General features: G+C 47.8%; 1 protein-coding gene across 1 annotated transcript in view; it reads right to left on the bottom strand.

Annotated features, from left to right (window-relative positions):
• Positions 1-7,169: 7,169 nt before the first annotated feature.
• LOC141161275 (uncharacterized) overlaps positions 7,170-25,399 on the bottom strand; it is a 39,187-nt gene continuing 20,957 nt past the window's right edge. The window contains exon 5 of the mRNA XM_073646072.1: positions 7,170-7,346. Within this exon, the coding sequence (XP_073502173.1) occupies positions 7,245-7,346 (102 nt within the window). The 3' untranslated portion in view covers positions 7,170-7,244. The remainder of the gene's footprint in view (positions 7,347-25,399) is intronic.

The raw sequence follows: 25,399 nt of genomic DNA, 5'->3' as shown, positions 1-25,399 counted from the left end.
GAGGACACAACCACCATAACATATAAAAGGCAGCTGCAGCGGATCTCCGATGGGTGTCCCACAGGAGCAGAATAAATCCAAAGGCGGTGAAGGTAGAGATATACGTCCGCGCCGCTGAAAAATCCTCAAATCAGGAACATATAATAAACTCCTTGTTTATTGGTAAATGCCTACGCGTTTCTGGGTGTTCCAGACCCCTTCATCAGGGCACCAACAGATATATCAATGTATGCACTGAAACACTCCATTTATATACAGACATAAAGTGGGAAAAAAAAGGAAGAGCAGAAAAAAACCGCATAACCTTTGCACCTGAGGCCGTGTGCAAAAAACTTTCAACAAAACTTTATCAATGAGTGTCACCAATATAAAAAGTATTAAAAAACATGTATTAAGACACGTACTACAGATAATGTAGTGTAGAGATGTATAAATAATCAATATACAGGATAGTCAAATGGAGTAAATACATGAAAGGAATATTACTTACTAATAAGTAAGCGTTCACATTAGGTAAGAACAATATAAATATATATATAACATTAAAATCTCTAATGAGAATTCACCCATCAGCTGTCGTTCCATAAATGGAGATGGGAAACGAAGGAACAAAATAAAAATAAAAAGTACCCCCATGTAAAAAATAGCCCGTAATAACCTCTATCACCGGAGGAATGGTACAAGGAACAGGTGATCTCACCTATATCATGTGGTGACATAGAGACCTAGTGTGTAGTAATAGGACCCCAAGAAAACGCCGCAATGTAGTGCAGAGGCTGCGGCACAGATAAAGGAGATACACAGACAGGTAGTGTATACACACATAAATCTGTGTTTTTACATTCATCGTAGTTTTCACTGACACACACATATTGTGTTCCTGTATAATCCTGCACGCCATTATAAATATACCCTCTTTTATGGTTTCCTTTTTGGAGCAGTACAACTCGAACCCACATGGTAGCGCTCTGCTGGTTGCTACAATCACACACCTCTCTCCTTCTACGCCAACGCGCGTCAGGGGGTTCACTACCTGTCTGTGTATCTCCTTTATCTGTGCCGCAGCCTCTGCACTACATCGCGGCGTTTTCTTGGGGTCCTATTACTACACACTAGGTCTCTATGTCACCACATGATATAGGTGAGATCACCTGTTCCTTGTACCATTCCTCCGGTGATAGAGATTATTACGGGCTATTTTCTACATGGGGGTACTTTTTATTTTGTTCCTTCGTTTTCCATCTCCCTTTATGGAACGACAGCTGATGGGTGAATTCTCATTAGAGATTTTAATGTTATATATATATATATTTATATTGTTCTTACCTAATGTGAACGCTTACTTATTAGTAAGTAATATTCCTTTCATGTATTTACTCCATTTGACTATCCTGTATATTGATTATTTATACATCTCTACACTACATTATCTGTAGTACGTGTCTTAATACATGTTTTTTATACTTTTTATATTGGTGACACTCATTGATAAAGTTTTGTTGAAAGTTTTTTGCACACGGCCTCAGGTGCAAAGGTTATGCGTTTTTTTTCTGCTCTTCCTTTTTGAACACACTTTTTTTTCCCACTTTATGTCTGTATATAAATGGAGTGTTTCAGTGCATACATTGATATATCTGTTGGTGCCCTGATGAAGGGGTCTGGAGCACCCAGAAACGCGTAGGCATTTACCAATAAATAAGGAGTTTATTATATGTTCCTGATTTGAGGATTTTTCAGCGGCGCGGACGTATATCTCTACCTTCACCGCCTTTGGATTTACATCCGTATTTTAATCTTTAGAAGTTATCACATGTGGTGCGCCTGTCCGACAACCCTTCCATTTTCTGGATTGGTAGAGGTCTAGAGGTCACACCCCCAACAATCAGTTTTGGATAGGCGATGACTTCTAAACATGGAAATAATCAATTAGTTATTGAGAACTTTGTAATCCCTTTATTTTCCTGTAGGGGGCTGAACGCTTATTGCTGGTTGCCCCACAGATTAGAGAAGATTGCTAATGAACCCAGGACATTAAACGATCACCTTACTATTGTAGGACCGTCCTAACCATAAGAGAGTGTCCCAACGTTAGTGATTTTTTTGGTCCTTCATAATCAAGCAAATCGTCCTGAGGTCTATCCTCACCTCGCTCCTCGATCATCTTCTCTAGTTTCTTCAGTTTTTCCATCATCTTAGGAGCTGGACACTTATCGGTCAGAGTCATTTTCTCCTCCAGGGTGAAGCAGAAGATCTCGGTCGTCAATCTTTGAAGACTGGGCTGGTTTTGAAGGATTCTGTCCTTGTGGCCATTGTTGCCATCATCATCTAGGTCATCGACCACCACAATTACATTTTCTTGGCCTGAAAACAATTTATCATAAGCCAAGTCATGTAGCGCCCAAATAATACCGCTCTACAGGGTCCACATGATGCAGCCATGACCCTGTAATGATGCCATACATGCTGATATCTGGAGCTGGACATAGAATGACTATGACCCATCCGACGGAATTGTGTAGGCCACCTCCTTGTAGAGGTTTATTACTCCTACCACCACAGTTCATCCCATAGTTTGAAGTATGAAGGCTCCTCATACTATCAAAATGTATATGACGCGTTAGCGACTCGGTGGATCCCGCAGAACTTACCCTTTGCTGATGATAATTGCTTCAACTCCTCATCGTAGAGGGAATCGGTGACATCTGTGATGTTGATTCTTCCTCTCTTCTTTGTGTGATACAAGATGGCAAATGTGCATCTCCTGACGCCCTCGGTGAAGCTCACCCCACTGTTGTTAGATACTTGGACCGACTCAACTGTCTTCACACAGCGGTGGGAGGATAGACGACTGGCCAGCCATTGGTACGAGCTTTTATCATCCCGAGAGAAGATCCCGACATTTGCTCTACTCAGAAGAAAGTTCATGACTGGAGGAAGAAGAAGAAGAAATAATGAGAAAGATCACTGCGGGGGAGGGGGACTAGAGAACATTTAGCCAAATTTCACGACTTTTTTTAAGCGAATCTGTGTCTAACACATCTGGAAAATCCACAAAGACATAAATATTAGAAAGCGAAACTAAAGCACAAAGGAAACTTCAATAAAGGAGCAAATCAAAAAGTCAGTAACAGAGGGATTGACGCCAAAAAGCACCGATGACTCGGACCCTGAGTGTCTGCGGCCTCACCTGATCCGTGCTGTAGAAGAAATCATGGAGGAGCGGCCATCAGAGCCTGGCTGTCCCCCCGGGCCACAGCTCAAGGTGACAGAAGGCCTGGACCCTGTGTGCAAGGAATGAAGAGCGAGGGAAGAGTGCAGGAGGAGCAGGTTTTAGTGCCGCCTCCAGCTCCGAATAGAAAGTGAAACTTCCCTCGGAGACAAATAATCAGGCTTGTTATCTATAGTATGTACACCCCGTAGTATCAGGGCACCACAGATCCCAGCAGACACTGGTTATTATATACAGTACAGACCAAAAGTTTGGACACACCTTCTCATTTAAAGATTTTTCTGTATTTTCATGACTAAGAAAATTGTACATTCACACTGAAGGCATCAAAACTATGAATTACCACATGTGGAATTATATACTTAACAAAAAAGTGTGAAACCACTGAAAATATGTCTTATATTCTAGGGTCTTCACAGTAGCCCCCTTCTGCTTTGATGACTGCTTTGCTCACTCTTGATGAGCTTCGAGAGGTAGTCCAAATCAATAGATCGGATCTTATATAAAAAAAAAACCCTATGAGAAAAAACAAGGGTAAGAAATCAGGTTCGGAAAAATAAAATGGTATTTAGCACCCAATATAGTCCACAGTACCAGGACATCATTAATAGTGTGAATAAATATCTACCTATTCTGAATCAAAACCAGACACTTTGCAAAATCTTGGAGACTTCTAATATACGACTTGTAGCCCGTAAAGCAGCCGCCCGGGGAACAATTTTGTCCCCAAGTCTTTTTCTATGAGAAAATAATTACATCTCAGATACGCGGCTAACATTAAGAGGTTTTTATGGCTGTGGTCACACACGTTGTATTTCATGCGGTTATACCCAGAAAAGCACAACATTTCAGTCTTATACTACTAGTCGGACCCATAACAGTAATTCCTTTATGAATTGCAATACTGACAATGTTATCTATCTTGCTGAATGTTTTTTTCTGCAAACTACAATACACATCATTTATGGGCTGGAAATCTATCACTTGAGTTTCTCTGTGTCATTTTACATTTATAACAGCCCATAATTACTGAATAAGAATCTCTCGAGATGGAACGATATTTTTCTAACCAAATAAATGTATATATTTGTATGCTAATCTATCAAACATATTATATATATATATAAAAAAAAAACTATTTCCCATAAAAAAGCTATTCGAACTCGTCTTTATTTTGATATGAATAATAACTTAAGTTAAAATCAAACACTTGACCTCCTAAGAAAATGTCATTTACACGGGATATCTCCCTCTTATTCTCTTCCCTTTTTACTTTTTTGTTTCATGATTAATACATACACTTCTTTTATATTTGTTTTTTTGCTGTGATAGTATAATATCGTTATTTTTAAATATATATCTTGCTATATCAGTATGTCACTTTTAAATCTATTTCCACCTACCAATTAATCACTTACCACCTTTGCCTAGGTGGAGCTACCTTTGTATGTTCAGTTATATATACTACTATGCTTCACAGTGAATTTATCTCACAATTAAGGCTAACACCTACCTGAAACGCGTTGGGACCACCATGCTCTGTGGATTAGTATTCCGTGTGTCGTCCTTGTGACATGGCTGCTTTTATATGTTTCCAATAAAAGCTATATTTTAATGGAGATCCGCTGGATACCTGGTGCTCTCTCTTTTTCCTTGCTCTATATGCCAAGTGATTGCCTGGAACCAAGGCTATTCCGCTGTCGGATCACCTCTAACACAGAGTCTCCAGCTGTCTACTGACGGGTGGGCTGATTTCTCTTCCCCTCTCCCTCTTCCCTGCTATTTTGTCAAGACTACCGGAAATGGTCTTCCAACAATCTTGAAGGAGTTCCCAGAGATGCTTAGCACTTGTTGGCCCTTTTGCCTTCACTCTGCGGTCCAGCTCACCCCAAACCATCTCGATGGGGTTCAGGTCTGGTGACTGTGGAGGCTAGGTCATCTGGCGTAGCACCCCATCACTCTCCTTCTTGGTCAAATAGCCCTTACACAGCCTGGAGGTGTTTGGGGTCATTGTCCTGTTGAAAAATAAATGATGGACCAACTAAACGCAAACCGGATGGAATAGCATGCCGCTGCAAGATGCTGTGGTAGCCATGCTGGTTCAGTATGCCTTCAATTTTGAATAAATCCAGTGTCACCAGCAAAGCCCCCCCACACCATCACACCTTCTCCTCCATGCTTCACGGTGGGAACCAGGCATGTAGAGTCCACCCGTTCACCTTTTCTGCGTCGCACAAAGACTCGGTGGTTGGAACGAAAGATCTCAAATTTGGACTCCTCAGACCAAAGCACAGATTTCCACTGGTCTAATGTCCATTCCTTGTGTTCTTTAGCCCAAACAAGTCTCTTCTGCTTGTTGCCTGTCCTTAGCAGTGGCTTCCTAGCAGCTATTTTACCATGAAGACCTGCTGCACAAAGTCTCCTCTTAACAGTTGTTGAAGAGCTGTGTCTGCTGCTAGAACTCCGTGTGGCATTGACTTGGTCTATAATCTGAGCTGCTGTTAACCTGCGATTTCTGAGGCTGGTGACTCGGATAAACTTATCCTCAGAAGCAGAGGTGACTCTTGGTCTTCCTTTCCTGGGGCGGTCCTCATGTGAGACAGTTTCTTTGTAGCGCTTGATGGTTTTTGCAACTGCACTTGGGGACACTTCCAAAGTTTGCCCAATTTTTCGCACTGACTGACCTTCATTTCTTAAAGTAATGATGGCCACTCATTTTTCTTTACTTAGCTGCTTTTTTCTTGCCATAATACAAATTCTAACAGTCTATTCAGTAGGACTATCAGCTGTGTATCCACCAGACTTCTGCACAACACAACTGATGGTCCCAACTCCATTTATAAGGCAAGAAATCCCACTTATTAAACCTGACAGGGCACACCTGTGAAGTGAAGACCATTTCCGGTGACTACCTCTTGAAGCTCATCAAGAGAATGCCAAGAGTGTGCAAAGCAGTCATCAAAGCAAAAGGTGGCTACTTTGAAGAACCTAGAATATAAGACATATTTTCAGTTGTTTCACACTTTTTTGTTAAGTATATAATTCCACATGTGTTAATTCATAGTTTTGATGCCTTCAGTGTGAATGTACAATTTTCGTAGTCATGAAAATACTGAAAAATCTTTAAATGAGAAGGTATGTCCAAACTTTTGGTCTGTACTGTATCTGGGCTTGTTACATACTCAGGGCGGATATTATATACACAGGGCGGATATTATATACACAGGGCGGATATTATATACTCAGGGCGCATATTATATACACAGGGCGGATATTATATACTCAGGACGGATATTATATACACAGGGCGGATATTATATACACAGGGCGGATATTATATACACAGGACGGATATTATATACACAGGGCGGATATTATATACACAGGGCGGATATTATATACACAGGGCGGATATTATATACACAGGACGGATATTATATACACAGGGCGGATATTATATACACAGGGCGGATATTATATACACAGGGCGGATATTATATACACAGGGCGGATATTATATACTCAGGGCGCATATTATATACACAGGATGGATATGATATACACAGGACGGATATTATATACACAGGACGGATATTATATACACAGGGCGGAGCGAGGTTTCCTGTGGTCGCAGCATGTAACCCATTCACATCCAGTTCTGTCTCATCCCGGTGTATTGTGCAGCTTGTACACAGTAACGACTGTAAAGTCGCAGCGAGACATGAACATCTTTAGGTTTTATCTCAGGAGGATTCTGGAAATCAACATTAAAACTTGAATCTTTTATTATTTTTTTTTTACATTTGAAAGATAAAAAAATCCACAGAACCAGAAGATGAGGCTGTAAATAACAGGTGCAAGAAAACAGTAACGACAGCAAAAGTCGCCGTGAGACATGAATGTGTTTAGATTTTATCTCAGGAATATTCTCGAAATCAACTTTAAAACTTGAATATTTTATTACATTTTACAGATAAAGATGCAGGAAAGCTGCAGATAAGGATGGTCCCGTATATCACCACATCAGGACGCTGCGGTTATACCAGTATACAGCTCCTGCGTACACACCGAGCACGGCCGCGGTAAAGATGAAGATTGCCTTCGTGTGCGAAAACTTCTGTAAAAACAAGAAATCCACAATTAATACTTTACATTTATAGCAGTGATTTACCCTTGTGATCTATTGTGATCTGATCATTGGCCGCATAGTTCTACCTTAGATGGGTCCTAAATACACCGTGGAATGACCCCCACGCATATCTGTCATAGCTGGAATCCAACATAGATAGGTGCCCCCTGGTAGACCCAGGGGGACAGAGTGATGTAAAAGGCAGAAGACGGGTCTAGGAGGAGGAGCACATAGTAATGTAGAAGGCGGAGGACAGGTCTAGGAGGAGGAGCACAGGGTAATGTAGAAGGCAGAGGACAGGTCTAGGAGGAGGAGCACAGAGTAAAGTAGAAGGCAGAGGACAGGTCTAGGAGGAGGAGCACAGAGTAAAGTAGAAGGCAGAGGACAGGTCTAGGAGGAGGAGCACAGAGTAATGTAGAAGGCAGAGGACAGGTGTAGGAGGAGGAGCACAGGGTAATGTAGAAGGCAGAGAACGGGTCTAGGAGGAGGAGCACAGAGTAATGTAGAAGGCAGAGGTTAGGTCTAGGAGGAGGAGCACAGACTAATGTAGAAGGCAGAGTACAGGTCTAGGAGGAGGAGCACATAGTAATGTAGAAGGTAGAGGACAGGTCTAGGAGGAGGAGCACAGAGTAATGTAGAAGGCAGAGGATAGGACTAGGAGGAGGAGCACAGAGTAATGTAGAAGGCAGAGGACAGGTCTAGGAGAAGGAGCACAGAGTAATGTATAAGGCAGAGGACAGGTCTAGGAGGAGGAGCACAGAGTAATGTAGAAGGCAGAGGACAGGTCTAGGAGGAGGAGCATAGAGTAATGTAGAAGGCAGAGGATAGGTCTAGGAGGAGGAGCACAGAGTAATGTAGAAGGCAGAGGACGGGTCTAGGAGAAGGAGCACTGAGTAATGTAGAAGGCAGAGGACAGGTCTAGGAGGAGGAGCACAGAGTAATGTAGAAGGTAGAGGACAAGTTTAGGAGGAGGAGCACAGAGTAATGTAGAAGGCAGAGGACAGGTCTAGGAGGAGGAGCACAGAGTAATGTAGAAGGCATAGTACAGGTCTAGAAGGAGGAGAACAGAGTAATGTAGAAGGCAGAGGACGGGTCTAGGAGAAGGGGCAGAGATCAGGTCTAGGAGGAGGAGCACAGAATAATGTAGAGGGGGAGGACAGGTCTAGGAGGAGGAGCACAGAATAATGTAGAAGGCAGAATACAGGTCTAGAAGGAGGAGAACAGAGTAATGTAGAAGGCAGAGGACAGGTCTAGGAGGAGGAGCACAGAGTAATGTAGAAGGCAGAGGACGGGTCTAGGAGGAGGAGCACAGAATAATGTAGAAGGCAGAGATCAGGTCTAGGAGGAGGAGCACAGAGTAATGTAGAAGGCAGAGGACAGGTCTAGGAGGAGGAGCACAGAGTAATGTAGAAGGCAGAGATCAGGTCTAGGAGGAGGAGCACAGAATAATGTAGAGGGGGAGGACAGGTCTAGGAGGAGGAGCACAGAATAATGTAGAAGGCAGAATACAGGTCTAGAAGGAGGAGAACAGAGTAATGTAGAAGGCAGAGGACAGGTCTAGGAGGAGGAGCACAGAGTAATGTAGAAGGCAGAGGACGGGTCTAGGAGGAGGAGCACAGAGTAATGTAGAAGGCAGAGGACAGGTCTAGGAGGAGGAGCACAGAGTAATGTAGAAGGCAGAGAACGGGTCTAGTTGAAGGAGCACATAGTGATCTATAAGACAGAGGACGTGTCTAGGAGAAGGAGCACAGAGTAATGAAGGCAGAGGATGGGTCTAGGAGGAGGAGCATAGAGCAATGTAGAAGGCATAGGACAGGTCTAGGAGGAGGAGCACAGAGTAATGTAGAAGGCAGAGGAGAGGTCTAGGCGGAGGAGCACAGAGTAATGTAGAAGGCAGAAGACAGGTCTAGAAGGAGGAGAAGCACAAAGTAATGTAGAAGGCAGAGGACAGGTCTAGGAGGAGGAGCACAGAAAAATGTAGAGGGGGAGGACAGGTCTAGGAGGAGAAGCACAGAGTAATGTAGAAGGCAGAAGACAGGTCTAGGAGGAGGAGCACAGAGTAATGTAGAAGGCAGAAGACAGGTCTAGAAGGAGGAGAAGCACAAAGTAATGTAGAAGGCAGAGGACAGGTCTAGGAGGAGGAGCACAGAGTAATGTAGAAGGCAGAAGACAGGTCTAGGAGGAGGAGCACAGAGTAATGTAGAAGGCATAGTACAGGTCTAGAAGGAGGAGAACAGAGTAATGTAGAAGGCAGAGGACGGGTCTAGGAGAAGGAGCACAGAGTAATGTAGAAGGCAGAGATCAGGTCTAGGAGGAGGAGCACAGAGTAATGTAGAAGGCAGAGGACAGGTGTAGGAGGAGGAGCACAGAATAATGTAGAGGGGGAGGACAGGTCTAGGAGGAGGAGCACAGAATAATGAAGAAGGTAGATGACGGGTCTAGGAGGAGGAGCACAGAGTAATGTAGAGGGCAGAGGAAAGGTCTAGGAGGAGGAGGACAGAGTAATGTAGAAGGTAGAGAACAGGTCAAGGAGGAGGAGCACAGAGTAATGTAGAAGGTAGAGGACAGGTCTAGGAGGAGGAGGAGCACAGAGTAATGTAGAAGGCAGAGGACGGGTCTAGGAGGAGGAGCACAGAGTAATGTAGAAGGCAGAGGACAGGTGTAGGAGGAGGAGCACAGAATAATGTAGAGGGGGAGGACAGGTCTAGGAGGAGGAGCACAGAATAATGTAGAAGGCAGAATACAGGTCTAGAAGGAGGAGAACAGAGTAATGTAGAAGGCAGAGGACAGGTCTAGGAGGAGGAGCACAGAGTAATGTAGAAGGCAGAGGACGGGTCTAGGAGGAGGAGCACAGAATAATGTAGAAGGCAGAGATCAGGTCTAGGAGGAGGAGCACAGAGTAATGTAGAAGGCAGAGGACAGGTCTAGGAGGAGGAGCACAGAGTAATGTAGAAGGCAGAGAACGGGTCTAGTTGAAGGAGCACATAGTGATCTATAAGACAGAGGACGTGTCTAGGAGAAGGAGCACAGAGTAATGAAGGCAGAGGATGGGTCTAGGAGGAGGAGCATAGAGCAATGTAGAAGGCAGAGGACAGGTCTAGGAGGAGGAGCACAGAGTAATGTAGAAGGCAGAGGAGAGGTCTAGGCGGAGGAGCACAGAGTAATGTAGAAGGCAGAAGACAGGTCTAGAAGGAGGAGAAGCACAAAGTAATGTAGAAGGCAGAGGACAGGTCTAGGAGGAGGAGCACAGAGTAATGTAGAAGGCAGAAGACAGGTCTAGAAGGAGGAGAAGCACAAAGTAATGTAGAAGGCAGAGGACAGGTCTAGGAGGAGGAGCACAGAGTAATGTAGAAGGCAGAAGACAGGTCTAGAAGGAGGAGAAGCACAAAGTAATGTAGAAGGCAGAGGACAGGTCTAGGAGGAGGAGCACAGAGTAATGTAGAAGGCATAGTACAGGTCTAGAAGGAGGAGAACAGAGTAATGTAGAAGGCAGAGGACGGGTCTAGGAGAAGGAGCACAGAGTAATGTAGAAGGCAGAGATCAGGTCTAGGAGGAGGAGCACAGAGTAATGTAGAAGGCAGAGGACAGGTGTAGGAGGAGGAGCACAGAATAATGTAGAGGGGGAGGACAGGTCTAGGAGGAGGAGCACAGAATAATGAAGAAGGTAGATGACGGGTCTAGGAGGAGGAGCACAGAGTAATGTAGAGGGCAGAGGAAAGGTCTAGGAGGAGGAGCACAGAGTAATGTAGAAGGTAGAGAACAGGTCAAGGAGGAGGAGCACAGAGTAATGTAGAAGGTAGAGGACAGGTCTAGGAGGAGGAGGAGCACAGAGTAATGTAGAAGGCAGAGGACGGGTCTAGGAGGAGGAGCACAGAGTAATGTAGAAGGCAGAGGACGGGTCTAGGAGGAGGAGCACATAGTAATGTAGAAAGCAGAGGACAGGTCTAGGAGGAGGAGCACAGAGTAATGTAGAAGGTAGAGAACAGGTCTAGGAGGAGGAGCACAGAGTAATGTAGAAGGCAGAAGACGGGTCTAGGAGGAGGAGCACAGAGTAATGTAGAAGGCAGAGGACGGGTCTAGGAGGAGGAGAAGCACAGAGTAATGTAGAAGGCAGAAGACAGGTCTAGGAGGAGGAGAAGCACAAAGTAATGTAGAAGGCAGAGGACAGGTCTAGGAGGAGGAGCACAGAGTAATGTAGAAGGCAGAGGACAGGTCTAGGAGGAGGAGCACAGAGTAATGTAGAAGGCAGAGGACAGGTCTAGGAGGAGGAGCACAGAGTAATGTAGAAGGCAGAGGATAGGTCTAGGAGGAGGAATACAGAGTATGTAGAAGGCAGAGGACAGGTCTAGGAGGAGGAGCACAGAGTAATGTAGAAGGTAGAGGACAGGTCTAGGAGGAGGAGCACAGAGTAATGTAGAAGGCAGAGGACAGGTCTAGGAGGAGGAGCACAGAGTAATGTAGAAGGCAGAGGACAGGTCTAGGAGGAGGAGCACAGAGTAATGTAGAAGGCAGAGGACAGGTCTAGGAGGAGGAGCACAGAGTAATGTAGAAGGCAGAGGACAGGTCTAGGAGAAGGAGCACAGAGTAATGTATAAGGTAGAGGACAGGTCTAGGAGGAGCACAGAGTAATGTAGAAGGCAGAGGACAGGTCTAGGAGGAGGAGCACAGAGTAATGTAGAAGGCAGAGGACAGGTGTAGGAGGAGGAGCACAGAATAATGTAGAGGGGGAGGACAGGTCTAGGAGCAGGAGCACAGAGTAATGTAGAAGATAGATGACAGGTCTAGGAGGAAGAGCAAAGAGTAATGTAGAAGGCAGAGAACGGGTCTAGTTGAAGGAGCACATAGTGATCTATAAGACAGAGGACGGGTCTAGGAGAAGGAGCACAGAGTAATGAAGAAGGCAGAGGACAGGTCTAGGAGGAGGAGCACAGAGTAATGTAGAAGGCAGAGGACGGGTCTAGGAGGAGGAGCACCTAGTAATGTAGAAAGCAGAGGACAGGTCTAGGAGGAGGAGCACAGAGTAATGTAGAAGGCAGAGATCAGGTCTAGGAGGAGGAGCACAGAGTAATGTAGAAGGCAGAGGACAGGTCTAGGAGGAGGAGCACAGAGTAATGTAGAAGGCAGAGGACAGGTCTAGGAGGAGGAGCACAGAGTAATGTAGAAGGCAGAGGACAGGTCTAGGAGGAGGAGCACAGAGTAATGTAGAAGGCAGAGGACAGGTCTAGGAGGAGGAGCACAGAGTAATGTAGAAGGCAGAGGACAGGTCTAGGAGGAGGAGCACAGAGTAATGTAGAAGGCAGAGGACAGGTCTAGGAGGAGGAGCACAGAATAATGTAGATGGGACAGGTCTAGGAGGAGGAGCACAGAGTAATGTAGAAGGTGGAGGACAGGTCTAGGAGGAGAAGCACAGAGTAATGTAGAAGGCAGAGGACAGGTCTAGGAGGAGGAGCGCAGAGTAATGTAGAAGGCAGAGGACAGGTCTAGGAGGAGGAGCACAGAGTAATGTAGAAGGCAGAGGACAGGTCTAGGAGAAGGAGCCCAGAGTAATGTAGAAGGCAGAAGACAGGTCTAGAAGGAGGAGAAGCACAAAGTAATGTAGAAGGCAGAGGACAGGTCTAGGAGGAGGAGCACAGAGTATGTAGAAGGCAGAGGACAGGTGTAGGAGGAGGAGCACAGAAAAATGTAGAGGGGGAGGACAGGTCTAGGAGGAGGAGCACAGAGTAATGTAGAAGGTAGAGAACAGGTCAAGGAGGAGGAGCACAGAGTAATGTAGAAGGTAGAGGACGGGTCTAGGAGGAGGAGCACATAGTAATGTAGAAATCAGAGGACAGGTCTAGGAGGAGGAGGAGCACAGAGTAATGTAGAAGGCAGAGGACGGGTCTAGGAGGAGGAGCACATAGTAATGTAGAAAGCAGAGGACAGGTCTAGGAGGAGGAGCACAGAGTAATGTAGAAGGCAGAGATCAGGTCTAGGAGGAGGAGCACAGAGTAATGTAGAAGGCAGAGGACGGGTCTAGGAGGAGGAGCACATAGTAATGTAGAAAGCAGAGGACAGGTCTAGGAGGAGGAGCACAGAGTAATGTAGAAGGCAGAGGACAGGTCTAGGAGGAGGAGCACAGAGTAATGTAGGAGGCAGAGGACAGGAGTAGAAGGAGGAGCACAGAATAATGTAGAAGGCAGAGGACAGGTCTAGAAGGAGGAGCACCGAGTAATGTAGAAGGCAGAGGACAGGTCTAGGAGGAGGAGCACAGAGTAATGTAGAAGGCAGAGGACAGGTCTAGAAGGAGGGGCACAGATTAATGTAGAAGGTGGACGACAGGTCTAGGAGGAGAAGCACAGAGTAATGCAGAAGGCAGAGAACGGGTCTAGTAGGAGGAGCACATAGTGATCTATAAGACAGAGGACGGGTCTAAGAGAAGGAGCACAGAGTAATGTAGAAGGTGGTGGATAGGTGTAGGAGGGAAGAATCGAGTAATGTAGAAGGCAGAGGATGGGTCTAGGAGAAGGAGCATAGAGCAATGTAGAAGGCAGAGGATGGGTCTAGGAGGAGGAGCATAGAGCAATGTAGAAGGCAGAGGACAGGTCTAGGAGGAGGAGAAGCACAGAGTAATGTAGAAGGCAGAAGACAGGTCTAGAAGGAGGAGAAGCACAAAGTAATGTAGAAGGCAGAGGACAGGTCTAGGAGGAGGAGCAAAGAGTAATGTAGAAGGCAGAGGACAGGTCTAGGAGGAGGAGCACAGAGTAATGTAGAAGGCAGAGTATAGGTCTAGGAGGAGGAGCACAGAGTAATGTAGAAGGCAGAGGACAGGTCTGGGAGGAAGAGCACAGAGTAATGTAGAAGGCAGAGGATAGGTCTAGGAGGAGGAATACAGAGTATGTAGAAGGCAGAGGACAGGTCTAGGAGGAGGAGCACAGAGTAATGTAGAAGGCAGAGGACAGGTCTAGGAGGAGGAGCACAGAGTAATGTAGAAGGCAGAGGACAGGTCTAGGAGGAGGAGCACAGAGTAATGTAGAAGGCAGAGGACAGGTCTAGGAGGAGGAGCACAGAGTAATGTAGAAGGCAGAGGACAGGTCTAGGAGAAGGAGCACAGAGTAATGTATAAGGTAGAGGACAGGTCTAGGAGGAGCACAGAGTAATGTAGAAGGCAGAGGACAGGTCTAGGAGGAGGAGCACAGAGTAATGTAGAAGGCAGAGGACAGATCTAGGAGGAGGAGCACAGAGTAATGTAGAAGGTAGATGACGGGTCTAGGAGGAGGAGCACAGAGTAATGTAGAGGGCAGAGGAAAGGTCTAGGAGGAGGAGCACAGAGTAATGTAGAAGGTAGAGAACAGGTCAAGGAGGAGGAGCACAGAGTAATGTAGAAGGTAGAGGACGGGTCTAGGAGGAGGAGCACATAGTAATGTAGAAATCAGAGGACAGGTCTAGGAGGAGGAGGAGCACAGAGTAATGTAGAAGGCAGAGGACGGGTCTAGGAGGAGGAGCACATAGTAATGTAGAAAGCAGAGGACAGGTCTAGGAGGAGGAGCACAGAGTAATGTAGAAGGCAGAGGACAGGTCTAGGAGGAGGAGCACAGAGTAATGTAGAAGGCAGAGGACAGGTCTAGGAGGAGGAGCACAGAGTAATGTAGAAGGCAGAGGACAGGTCTAGGAGGAGGAGCACAGAGTAATGTAGAAGGCAGAGGACAGGTCTAGGAGGAGGAGCACAGAGTAATGTAGAAGGCAGAGGACAGGTCTAGGAGGAGGAGCACAGAGTAATGTAGAAGGCAGAGGACAGGTGTAGGAGGAGGAGCACAGAAAAATGTAGAGGGGGAGGACAGGTCTAGGAGGAGAAGCACAAAGTAATGTAGAAGGCAGAGGACAGGTCTACGAGGAGGAGCAAAGAGTAATGTAGAAGGCAGAGGACAGGTCTAGGAGGAGGAGCACAGAGTAATGTAGAAGGCAGAAGACAGGTCTAGGAGGAGGAGCACAGAGTAATGTAGAAGGTAGATGACTGGTCTAGGAGGAGCACAGAGTAATGTAGAGGGCAGAGGAAAGGTCTAGGAGGAGGAGCACAGAGTAATGTAGAAGGTAGAGAACAGGTCAAGGAGGAGGAGCACAGAGTAATGTAGAAGGTAGAGGACGGGTCTAGAAGGAGGAGCACATAGTAATGTAGAAATCAGAGGACAGGTCTAGCAGGAGGAGGAGGAGCACAGAGTAATGTAGAAGGCAGAGGACGGGTCTAGGAGGAGGAGCACATAGTAATGTAGAAAGCAGAGGACCGGTCTAGGAGGAGGAGCACAGAGTAATGTAGAAGGCAGAGGACAGGTCTAGGAGGAGGAGCACAGAGTAATGTAGGAGGCAGAGGACAGGAGTAGAAGGAGGAGCACCGAGTAATGTAGAAGGCAGAGGACAGGTCTAGGAGGAGGAGCACAGAGTAATTTAGAAGGCAGAGGACAGGTCTAGAAGGAGGAGCACAGAATAATGTAGAAGGCAGAGGACAGGTCTAGGAGGAGGAGCACAGAGTAATGTAGAAGGCAGAGGACAGGTCTAGGAGGAGGAGTACAGAGTAATGTAGAAGGCAGAGGACAGGTCTAGGAGGAGGAGCACAGAGTAATGTAGAAGGCAGAGGACAGGTCTAGAAGGAGGAGCACAGAATAATGTAGAAGGCAGAGGACAGGTCTAGGAGGAGGAGCACAGAGTAATGTAGAAGGCAGAGGACAGGTCTAGGAGGAGGAGCACAGAGTAATGTAGAAGGCAGAGGACAAGTCTAGGAGGAGGAGCACAGAGTAATGTAGAAGGCAGAGGATAGGTCTAGGAGGAGGAGCACAGAGTAATGTAGAAGGCAGAGGACAGGTGTAGGAGGAGGAGCACAGAAAAATGTAGAGGGGGAGGACAGGTCTAGGAGGAGAAGCACAAAGTAATGTAGAAGGCAGAGGACAGGTCTACGAGGAGGAGCAAAGAGTAATGTAGAAGGCAGAGGACAGGTCTAGGAGGAGGAGCACAGAGTAATGTAGAAGGCAGAAGACAGGTCTAGAAGGAGGAGAAGCACAAAGTAATGTAGAAGGCAGAGGACAGGTCTAGGAGGAGGAGCACAGAGTAATGTAGAAGGCAGAGGACAGGTCTAGGAGGAGGAGCACAGAGTAATGTAGAAGGTAGATGACTGGTCTAGGAGGAGCACAGAGTAATGTAGAGGGCAGAGGAAAGGTCTAGGAGGAGGAGCACAGAGTAATGTAGAAGGTAGAGAACAGGTCAAGGAGGAGGAGCACAGAGTAATGTAGAAGGTAGAGGACGGGTCTAGAAGGAGGAGCACAGAGTAATGTAGAAGGCAGAGGACAGGTCTAGCAGGAGGAGGAGGAGCACAGAGTAATGTAGAAGGCAGAGGACGGGTCTAGGAGGAGGAGCACATAGTAATGTAGAAAGCAGAGGACAGGTCTAGGAGGAGGAGCACAGAGTAATGTAGGAGGCAGAGGAGAAGTCTAGGAGGAGGAGCACAGAGTAATGTAGAAGGCAGAGGACAGGTGTAGGAGGAGGAGCACAGAATAAGGTAGAGGGGGAGGACAGGTCTAGGAGCAGGAGCACAGAGTAATGTAGAAGATAGAGGACAGGTCTAGGAGGAAGAGCACAGAGTAATGTAGAAGGCAGAGGACAGGTCTAGGAGGAGGAGCACAGAGTAATGTAGAAGGCAGAGGACAGGTCTATGAGGAGGAGCACAGAGTAATGTAGAAGGCAGAAGACAGGTCTAGAAGGAGGAGAACAGAGTAATGTAGAAGACAGAGGACGGGTCTAGGAGAAGGAGCACAGAATAATGTAGAAGGCAGAGGACAGGTCTAGGAGGAGGAGCACAGAGTAATGTAGAAGGCAGAGGACAGGTCTAGGAGAAAGAGCACAGAATAATGTAGATGGGACAGGTCTAGGAGGAGGAGAACAGAGTAATGTAGAAGGTGGACGACAGGTCTAGGAGGAGAAGCACAGAGTAATGCAGAAGGCAGAGAACGGGTCTAGTAGGAGGAGCACAGAGTAATGTAGAAGGTGGAGGATAGGTGTCGGAGGGAAGAATCGAGTAATGTAGAAGGCAGAGGATGGGTCTAGGAGGAGGAGCATAGAGCAATGTAGAAGGCAGAGGATGGGTCTAGGAGGAGGAGCATAGAGCAATGTAGAAGGCAGAGGACAGGTCTAGGAGGAGGAGTACAGAGTAATGTAGAAGGCAGAGGAGAGGTCTAGGCGGAGGAGCACAGAGTAATGTAGAAGGCAGAGGACAGGTCTAGGAGGAGGAGCACAGAGTAATGTAGAAGGCAGAGGACAGGTCTAGGAGGAGGAGCACAGAGTAATGTAGAAGGCAGAGGACAAGTCTAGGAGGAGGAGCACAGAGTAATGTAGAAGTCAGAGGATAGGTCTAGGAGGAGGAGCACAGAGTAATGTAGAAGGCAGAGGACAGGTCTAGGAGAAGGAGCACAGAGTAATGTATAAGGCAGAGGACAGGTCTAGGAGGAGGAGCACAGAGTAATGTAGGAGGCAGAGGAGAAGTCTAGGAGGAGGAGCACAGAATAATGTAGAGGGGGAGGACAGGTCTAGGAGCAGGAGCACAGAGTAATGTAGAAGGCAGAGGACAGGTGTAGGAGGAGGAGCACAGAATAATGTAGAGGGGGAGGACAGGTCTAGGAGCAGGAGCACAGAGTAATGTACAAGATAGAGGACAGGTCTAGGAGGAAGAGCAAAGAGTAATGTAGAAGGCAGAGGACAGGTCTAGGAGGAGGAGCACAGAGTAATGTAGAAGGCAGAGGACAGGTCTATGAGGAGGAGCACAGAGTAATGTAGAAGGCAGAAGACAGGTCTAGAAGGAGGAGAACAGAGTAATGTAGAAGACAGAGGACGGGTCTAGGAGAAGGAGCACAGAATAATGTAGAAGGCAGAGATCAGGTCTAGGAGGAGGAGCACAGAGTAATGTAGAAGGCAGAGGACAGGTCTAGGAGGAGGAGCACAGAGTAATGTAGAAGGCAGAGGACAGGTCTAGGAGGAGGAGCACAGAGTATGAAGAAGGCAGAGAACGGGTCTAGGAGGAGGAGCACATAGTGATCTATAAGACAGAGGACGGGTCTAAGAGAAGGAGCACAGAGTAATGTAGAAGGTGGAGGATAGGTGTAGGAGGGAAGAATCGAGTAATGTAGAAGGCAGAGGATGGGTCTAGGATGAGGAGCATAGAGCAATGTAGAAGGCAGAGGACAGGTCCAGGAGGAGGAGTACAGAGTAATGTAGAAGGCAGAGGAGAGGTCTAGGCGGAGGAGCACAGAGTAATGTAGAAGGCAGAGGACAGGTCTAGGAGGAGGAGCACAGAGTAATGTAGAAGGCAGAGGACAGGTCTAGGAGGAGGAGCACAGAGTAATGTAGAAGGCAGAGGACAGGTCTAGGAGGAGGAGCACAGAGTATGTAGAAGGCAGAGGACAGGTCTAGGAGGAGGAGCACAGAGTAATGTAGAAGGCAGAGGACAGGTCTAGGAGGAGGAGCACAGAATAATGTAGAAGGCAGAGGACAGGTCTAGGAGGAGGAGCACAGAGTATGAAGAAGGCAGAGGACAGGTCTAGGAGGAGGAGCACAGAGTATGTAGAAGGCAGAGGATGGGTCTAGGAGGAGGAGCACAGAGTAATGTAGAAGGCAGAAGACAGGTCTAGGGGGAGGAGCACAGAGTAATGTAGAAGGCAGAGGACAGGTCTAGGAGGAGGAGCACAGAGTAATGTAGAAGGCAGAGGATAGGTCTAGGAGGAGGAGCACAGAGTAATGTACAAGGCAGAGGACAGGTCTAGGAGGAGGAGCACAGAGTAATGTAGAAGGCAGAGGATGGGTCAAGGAGGAGGAGGAGCACAGAGTAATGTAGAAGGCGGAGGACACGTCTAGAAGGAGGAGGAGCACAGAGTACTGTAGAAGGCAGAGGACAGGTCTAGGAGGAAGAGCACAGAGTAATGTAGAAGGCAGAGGACAGATCTAGAAGGAGGAGGAGCACAGAGTACTGTAGAAGGCAGAGGACAGGTCTAGGAGGAAGAGCACAGAGTAATGTAGAAGGCAGAGGACAGGTCTAGGAGGAGGAGCACAGAGTAATGTAGAAGGCAGAGTACAGGTCTAGGAGGAGGAGCACAGAATAATGTAGAGGGGGAGGACAGGTCTAGGAGGAGGAGCACAGAGTAATGTAGAAGGCAGAGGACAGGTCTAGGAGGAAGAGCACAGAGTAATGCAGAAGGCAGAGAACGGGACTAGCAGGAGGAGCACAGAGTAATGTAGAAGGCAGAGGACAGGTGTAGGAGGAGGAGGAGCACAAAGTGATTTAGAAGACAGAGGACGGGTCTAGGAGAAGGAGCACAGCGTAATGTAGAAGGTGGAGGACAGGTCTAGGAGGAGGAGAATCGAGTAATGTAGAAGGCAGAGGACAGGTCTAGGAGGAGGAGAATCGAGTAATGTAGAAGGCAGAGGAAAGGTCTAGGAGGAGGAGCACAGAGTAATTTAGAAGGCAGAGAAGAGGTCTAGGAGGAGGAGCACAGAGTATGTAGAAGGCAGAGGACGGGTGTAGGAGGAGGAGCACAGAGGATAGGTCTAGGAGGAAAAGAACAGAGTAACATAGAAGGCAGAGGACAGGTCTAGGAGGAGGAGCACATTGTGATGTATAAGACAGAGGACGGATCTAGGAGAAGGAGCACAGAGTAATGTAGAAGGTGGAGGATAGGTCTAGGAGGAGGAGAATCGAGTAATGTAGAAGGCAGAGGATGGGTCTAGGAGGAGGAGCACAGAGCAATGTAGAAGGCAGAAGACAGGTCTAGGAGGAGGAGTACACAGTAATGTAGAAGGCAGAGGACAGGTCTAGGAGGAGGAGCACAGAGTAATGTAGAAGGCAGAGGACACGTCTAGGAGGAGGAGCACAGAGTATGTAGAAGGCAGAGGACAGGTGGAGGAGGAGCACAGAATAATGTAGAGGGGGAGGACAGGTCTAGGAGGAGGAGCACAAAGTAATGTAGAAGGCAGAGGACAGGTCTACGAGGAGGAGCACAGAATAATGTAGAGGGGGAGGACAGGTCTAGGAGGAGGAGCACAGAGTAAAGTAGAAGGCATAGGACAGGTCTAGGAGGAGGAGCACAGAGTAATGTAGAAGGCAGAGGACAGGTCTAAGAGGACGAGCACAGAGTAATGTAGTAGGCAGAGGACAGGTCTAGGAAGAGGAGCTCAGAGTAATGTAGAAGGCAGAGGATGGGTCTAGGAGGAGGAGGAGCACAGAGTAATGTAGAAGGAAGAGGACAGGTCTAGGAGGAGGAGCACATAGTAATGTAGAAGGCGGAGGACAGGTCTAGAAGGAGGAGGAGCACAGAGTAATGTAGAAGACAGGTCTAGAAGGAGGAGCACAGAGTAATGTAGAAGGCAGAGGACAGGTCTAGGAGGAAGAGCACAGAGTAATGCAGAAGGCAGAGAACGGGACTAGCAGGAGGAGCACAGAGTAATGTAGAAGGCAGAGGACAGGTCTAGGAGGAGGAGCACAAAGTGATTTAGAAGACAGAGGACGGGTCTAGGAGAAGGAGCACAGCGTAATGTAGAAGGTGGAGGACAGGTCTAGGAGGAGGAGAATCGAGTAATGTAGAAGGCAGAGGACAGGTCTAGGAGGAGGAGAATCGAGTAATGTAGAAGGCAGAGGAAAGGTCTAGGAGGAGGAGCACATAGTAATGTAGAAGGCGGAGGACAGGTCTAGAAGGAGGAGGAGCACAGAGTAATGTAGAAGACAGGTCTAGAAGGAGGAGCACAGAGTAATGTAGAAGGCAGAGTACAGGTCTAGGAGGAGGAGCACAGAATAATGTAGAGGGGGAGGACAGGTCTAGGAGGAGGAGCACAGAGTAATGTAGAAGGCAGAGGACAGGTCTAGGAGGAAGAGCACAGAGTAATGCAGAAGGCAGAGAACGGGACTAGCAGGAGGAGCACAGAGTAATCTAGCAGGCAGAGGACAGGTCTAAGAGGAGCAGCACAGAGTAATCTAGCAGGCAGAGGACAGGTCTAAGAGGAGGGGCACAGAGTAATGTAGACGGCAGAGGACAGGTGTAGGAGGAGGAGCACAGAGTAATGTAGAAGGCAGAGGACGGGTCTATGAGAAGGAGCACAGAGTAATGTAGAAGGCAGAGGACGGGTCTAGGAGGAGGAGCACAGAGTAATGTAGAAGGCAGAGGACAGGTCTAGGAGGAGGAGCACAGAGTAATGTAGAAGGCAGAAGACGGGTCTAGGAGAAGGAGCACAGAGTAATGTAGAAGGCAGAAGACAGGTCTAGGAGGAGGAGCACAGAGTAATGTAGAAGGCAGAGGACAGGTCTAGGAGGAAGAGCACAGAGTAATGTAGAAGGCAGAGGACAGGTCTAGGAGGAAGAGCACAGAGTAATGTAGAAGGCAGAAGACAGGTCTAGAAGGAGGAGCACAGAGTAATGTAGAAGGCAGAGGAAAGGTCTAGGAGGAGGAGCACAGAGTAATGTAGAAGGCAGAGGACGGATCTAGGAGGAGGAGCACAGAGTAATGTAGAAGGCAGAGGACAGGTCTAGGAGGAGGAGCACAGAGTAATGTAGAAGGCAGAGGACAGGTCTAGGAGGAGGAGCACAGAGTAATGTAGAAGGCAGAGGATAGGTCTAAGAGGAGGAGCACAGAGTAATGTAGGAGGCAGAGGACAGGTGTAGGAGGAGGAGCACAGAGTAATGTAGAAGGCAGAGGACAAGTGTAGGAGGAGGAGCACAGAAAAATGTAGAGGGGGAGGACAGGTCTAGGAGCAGGAGCACAGAGTAATGTAGAAGGCAGAGGACAGGTCTAGGAGCAGGAGCACAGAGTAAAGTAGGAGGCAGAGGACAGGTCTAGGAGCAGGAGCACAGAGTAATGTAGGAGGCAGAGGACAGGTCTAGGAGCAGGAGCACAGAGTAATGTATAAGGCAGAGGACAGGTCTAAGAGAAGGAGCACAGAGTAATGTAGAAGGCAGAGGACAGGTCTAGGAGGAGGAGCACAGAGTAATGTAGAAGGCAGAGGACAGGTCTAGGAGGAGGAGCACAGAGTAATGTAGAAGGCAGAGGACAGGTCTAGGAGGAGGAGCACAGAGTAATGTAGAAGGCAGAGGATAGGTCTAGGAGGAGGAATACAGAGTATGTAGAAGGCAGAGGACAGGTCTAGGAGGAGGAGCACAGAGTAATGTAGAAGGTAGAGGACAGGTCTAGGAGGAGGAGCACAGAGTAATGTAGAAGGCAGAGGACAGGTCTAGGAGGAAGAGCACAGAGTAATGCAGAAGGCAGAGAACGGGACTAGCAGGAGGAGCACAGAGTAATGTAGAAGGCAGAGGACAGGTGTAGGAGGAGGAGCACAAAGTGATTTAGAAGACAGAGGACGGGTCTAGGAGAAGGAGCACAGCGTAATGTAGAAGGTGGAGGACAGGTCTAGGAGGAGGAGAATCGAGTAATGTAGAAGGCAGAGGACAGGTCTAGGAGGAGGAGAATCGAGTAATGTAGAAGGCAGAGGAAAGGTCTAGGAGGAGGAGCACAGAGTAATTTAGAAGGCAGAGAAGAGGTCTAGGAGGAGGAGCACAGAGTATGTAGAAGGCAGAGGACGGGTGTAGGAGGAGGAGCACAGAGGATAGGTCTAGGAGGAAAAGAACAGAGTAACATAGAAGGCAGAGGACAGGTCTAGGAGGAGGAGCACATTGTGATGTATAAGACAGAGGACGGATCTAGGAGAAGGAGCACAGAGTAATGTAGAAGGTGGAGGATAGGTCTAGGAGGAGGAGAATCGAGTAATGTAGAAGGCAGAGGATGGGTCTAGGAGGAGGAGCACAGAGCAATGTAGAAGGCAGAAGACAGGTCTAGGAGGAGGAGTACACAGTAATGTAGAAGGCAGAGGACAGGTCTAGGAGGAGGAGCACAGAGTAATGTAGAAGGCAGAGGACACGTCTAGGAGGAGGAGCACAGAGTATGTAGAAGGCAGAGGACAGGTGGAGGAGGAGCACAGAATAATGTAGAGGGGGAGGACAGGTCTAGGAGGAGGAGCACAAAGTAATGTAGAAGGCAGAGGACAGGTCTACGAGGAGGAGCACAGAATAATGTAGAGGGGGAGGACAGGTCTAGGAGGAGGAGCACAGAGTAAAGTAGAAGGCATAGGACAGGTCTAGGAGGAGGAGCACAGAGTAATGTAGAAGGCAGAGGACAGGTCTAAGAGGACGAGCACAGAGTAATGTAGTAGGCAGAGGACAGGTCTAGGAAGAGGAGCTCAGAGTAATGTAGAAGGCAGAGGATGGGTCTAGGAGGAGGAGGAGCACAGAGTAATGTAGAAGGAAGAGGACAGGTCTAGGAGGAGGAGCACATAGTAATGTAGAAGGCGGAGGACAGGTCTAGAAGGAGGAGGAGCACAGAGTAATGTAGAAGACAGGTCTAGAAGGAGGAGCACAGAGTAATGTAGAAGGCAGAGGACAGGTCTAGGAGGAAGAGCACAGAGTAATGCAGAAGGCAGAGAACGGGACTAGCAGGAGGAGCACAGAGTAATGTAGAAGGCAGAGGACAGGTCTAGGAGGAGGAGCACAAAGTGATTTAGAAGACAGAGGACGGGTCTAGGAGAAGGAGCACAGCGTAATGTAGAAGGTGGAGGACAGGTCTAGGAGGAGGAGAATCGAGTAATGTAGAAGGCAGAGGACAGGTCTAGGAGGAGGAGAATCGAGTAATGTAGAAGGCAGAGGAAAGGTCTAGGAGGAGGAGCACATAGTAATGTAGAAGGCGGAGGACAGGTCTAGAAGGAGGAGGAGCACAGAGTAATGTAGAAGACAGGTCTAGAAGGAGGAGCACAGAGTAATGTAGAAGGCAGAGGACAGGTCTAGGAGGAAGAGCACAGAGTAATGCAGAAGGCAGAGAACGGGACTAGCAGGAGGAGCACAGAGTAATGTAGAAGGCAGAGGACAGGTCTAGGAGGAGGAGCACAAAGTGATTTAGAAGACAGAGGACGGGTCTAGGAGAAGGAGCACAGCGTAATGTAGAAGGTGGAGGACAGGTCTAGGAGGAGGAGAATCGAGTAATGTAGAAGGCAGAGGACAGGTCTAGGAGGAGGAGAATCGAGTAATGTAGAAGGCAGAGGACAGGTCTAGGAGGAGGAGAATCGAGTAATGTAGAAGGCAGAGGACACGTCTAGGAGGAGGAGCACAGAGTATGTAGAAGGCAGAGGACAGGTGTAGGAGGAGGAGCACAGAATAATGTAGAGGGGGAGGACAGGTCTAGGAGGAGGAGCACAAAGTAATGTAGAAGGCAGAGGACAGGTCTACGAGGAGGAGCACAGAATAATGTAGAGGGGGAGGACAGGTCTAGGAGGAGGAGCACAGAGTAAAGTAGAAGGCATAGGACAGGTCTAGGAGGAGGAGCACAGAGTAATGTAGAAGGCAGAGAACAGGTCTAGGAGGAGGAGCACATAGTAATGTAGAAGGCGGAGGACAAGTTTAGAAGGAGGAGGAGCACAGAGTAATGTAGAAGGCAGAGGACAGGTCTAAGGGGAAGAGCACAGAGTAATGTAGAAGGCAGAGTACAGGTCTAGAAGGAGGAGGAGCACAGAGTAATGAAGAAGGCAGAGGACAGGTCTAGGAGGAGGAGCACAGAGTAATGTAGAAGGCAGAGGATGGGTCTATGAGAAGGAGCACAGAGTAATGTAGAAGGCAGAGGACGGGTCTAGGAGGAGGAGCACAGAGTAATCTAGCAGGCAGAGGACAGGTCTAAGAGGAGCAGCACAGAGTAATCTAGAAGGCAGAGGACAGGTCTAAGAGGAGGAGCACAGAGTAATTTAGAAGGCAGAGGACAGGTCTAGGAGGGAGAGCACAGAGTAATGTAGAAGGCAGAGGACAGGTCTAGGAGGAGGAGCACAGAGTAATCTAGCAGGCAGAGGACAGGTCTAAGAGGAGCAGCACAGAGTAATCTAGCAGGCAGAGGACAGGTCTAAGAGGAGGGGCACAGAGTAATGTAGACGGCAGAGGACAGGTGTAGGAGGAGGAGCACAGAGTAATATAGAAGGCAGAGGACGGGTCTATGAGAAGGAGCACAGAGTAA

The sequence above is a fragment of the Phyllobates terribilis genome, unplaced genomic scaffold (genome assembly GCF_046119375.1).
Source record: "Phyllobates terribilis strain yellow unplaced genomic scaffold, ASM4611937v1 Scaffold_9__5_contigs__length_417890890, whole genome shotgun sequence".
In the NCBI taxonomy this organism is placed as follows: domain Eukaryota; kingdom Metazoa; phylum Chordata; class Amphibia; order Anura; family Dendrobatidae; genus Phyllobates; species Phyllobates terribilis.
The sequence above is the reverse complement of the archived record's forward strand: the minus strand, read 5'-3'. Positions and strand labels throughout refer to the sequence as shown.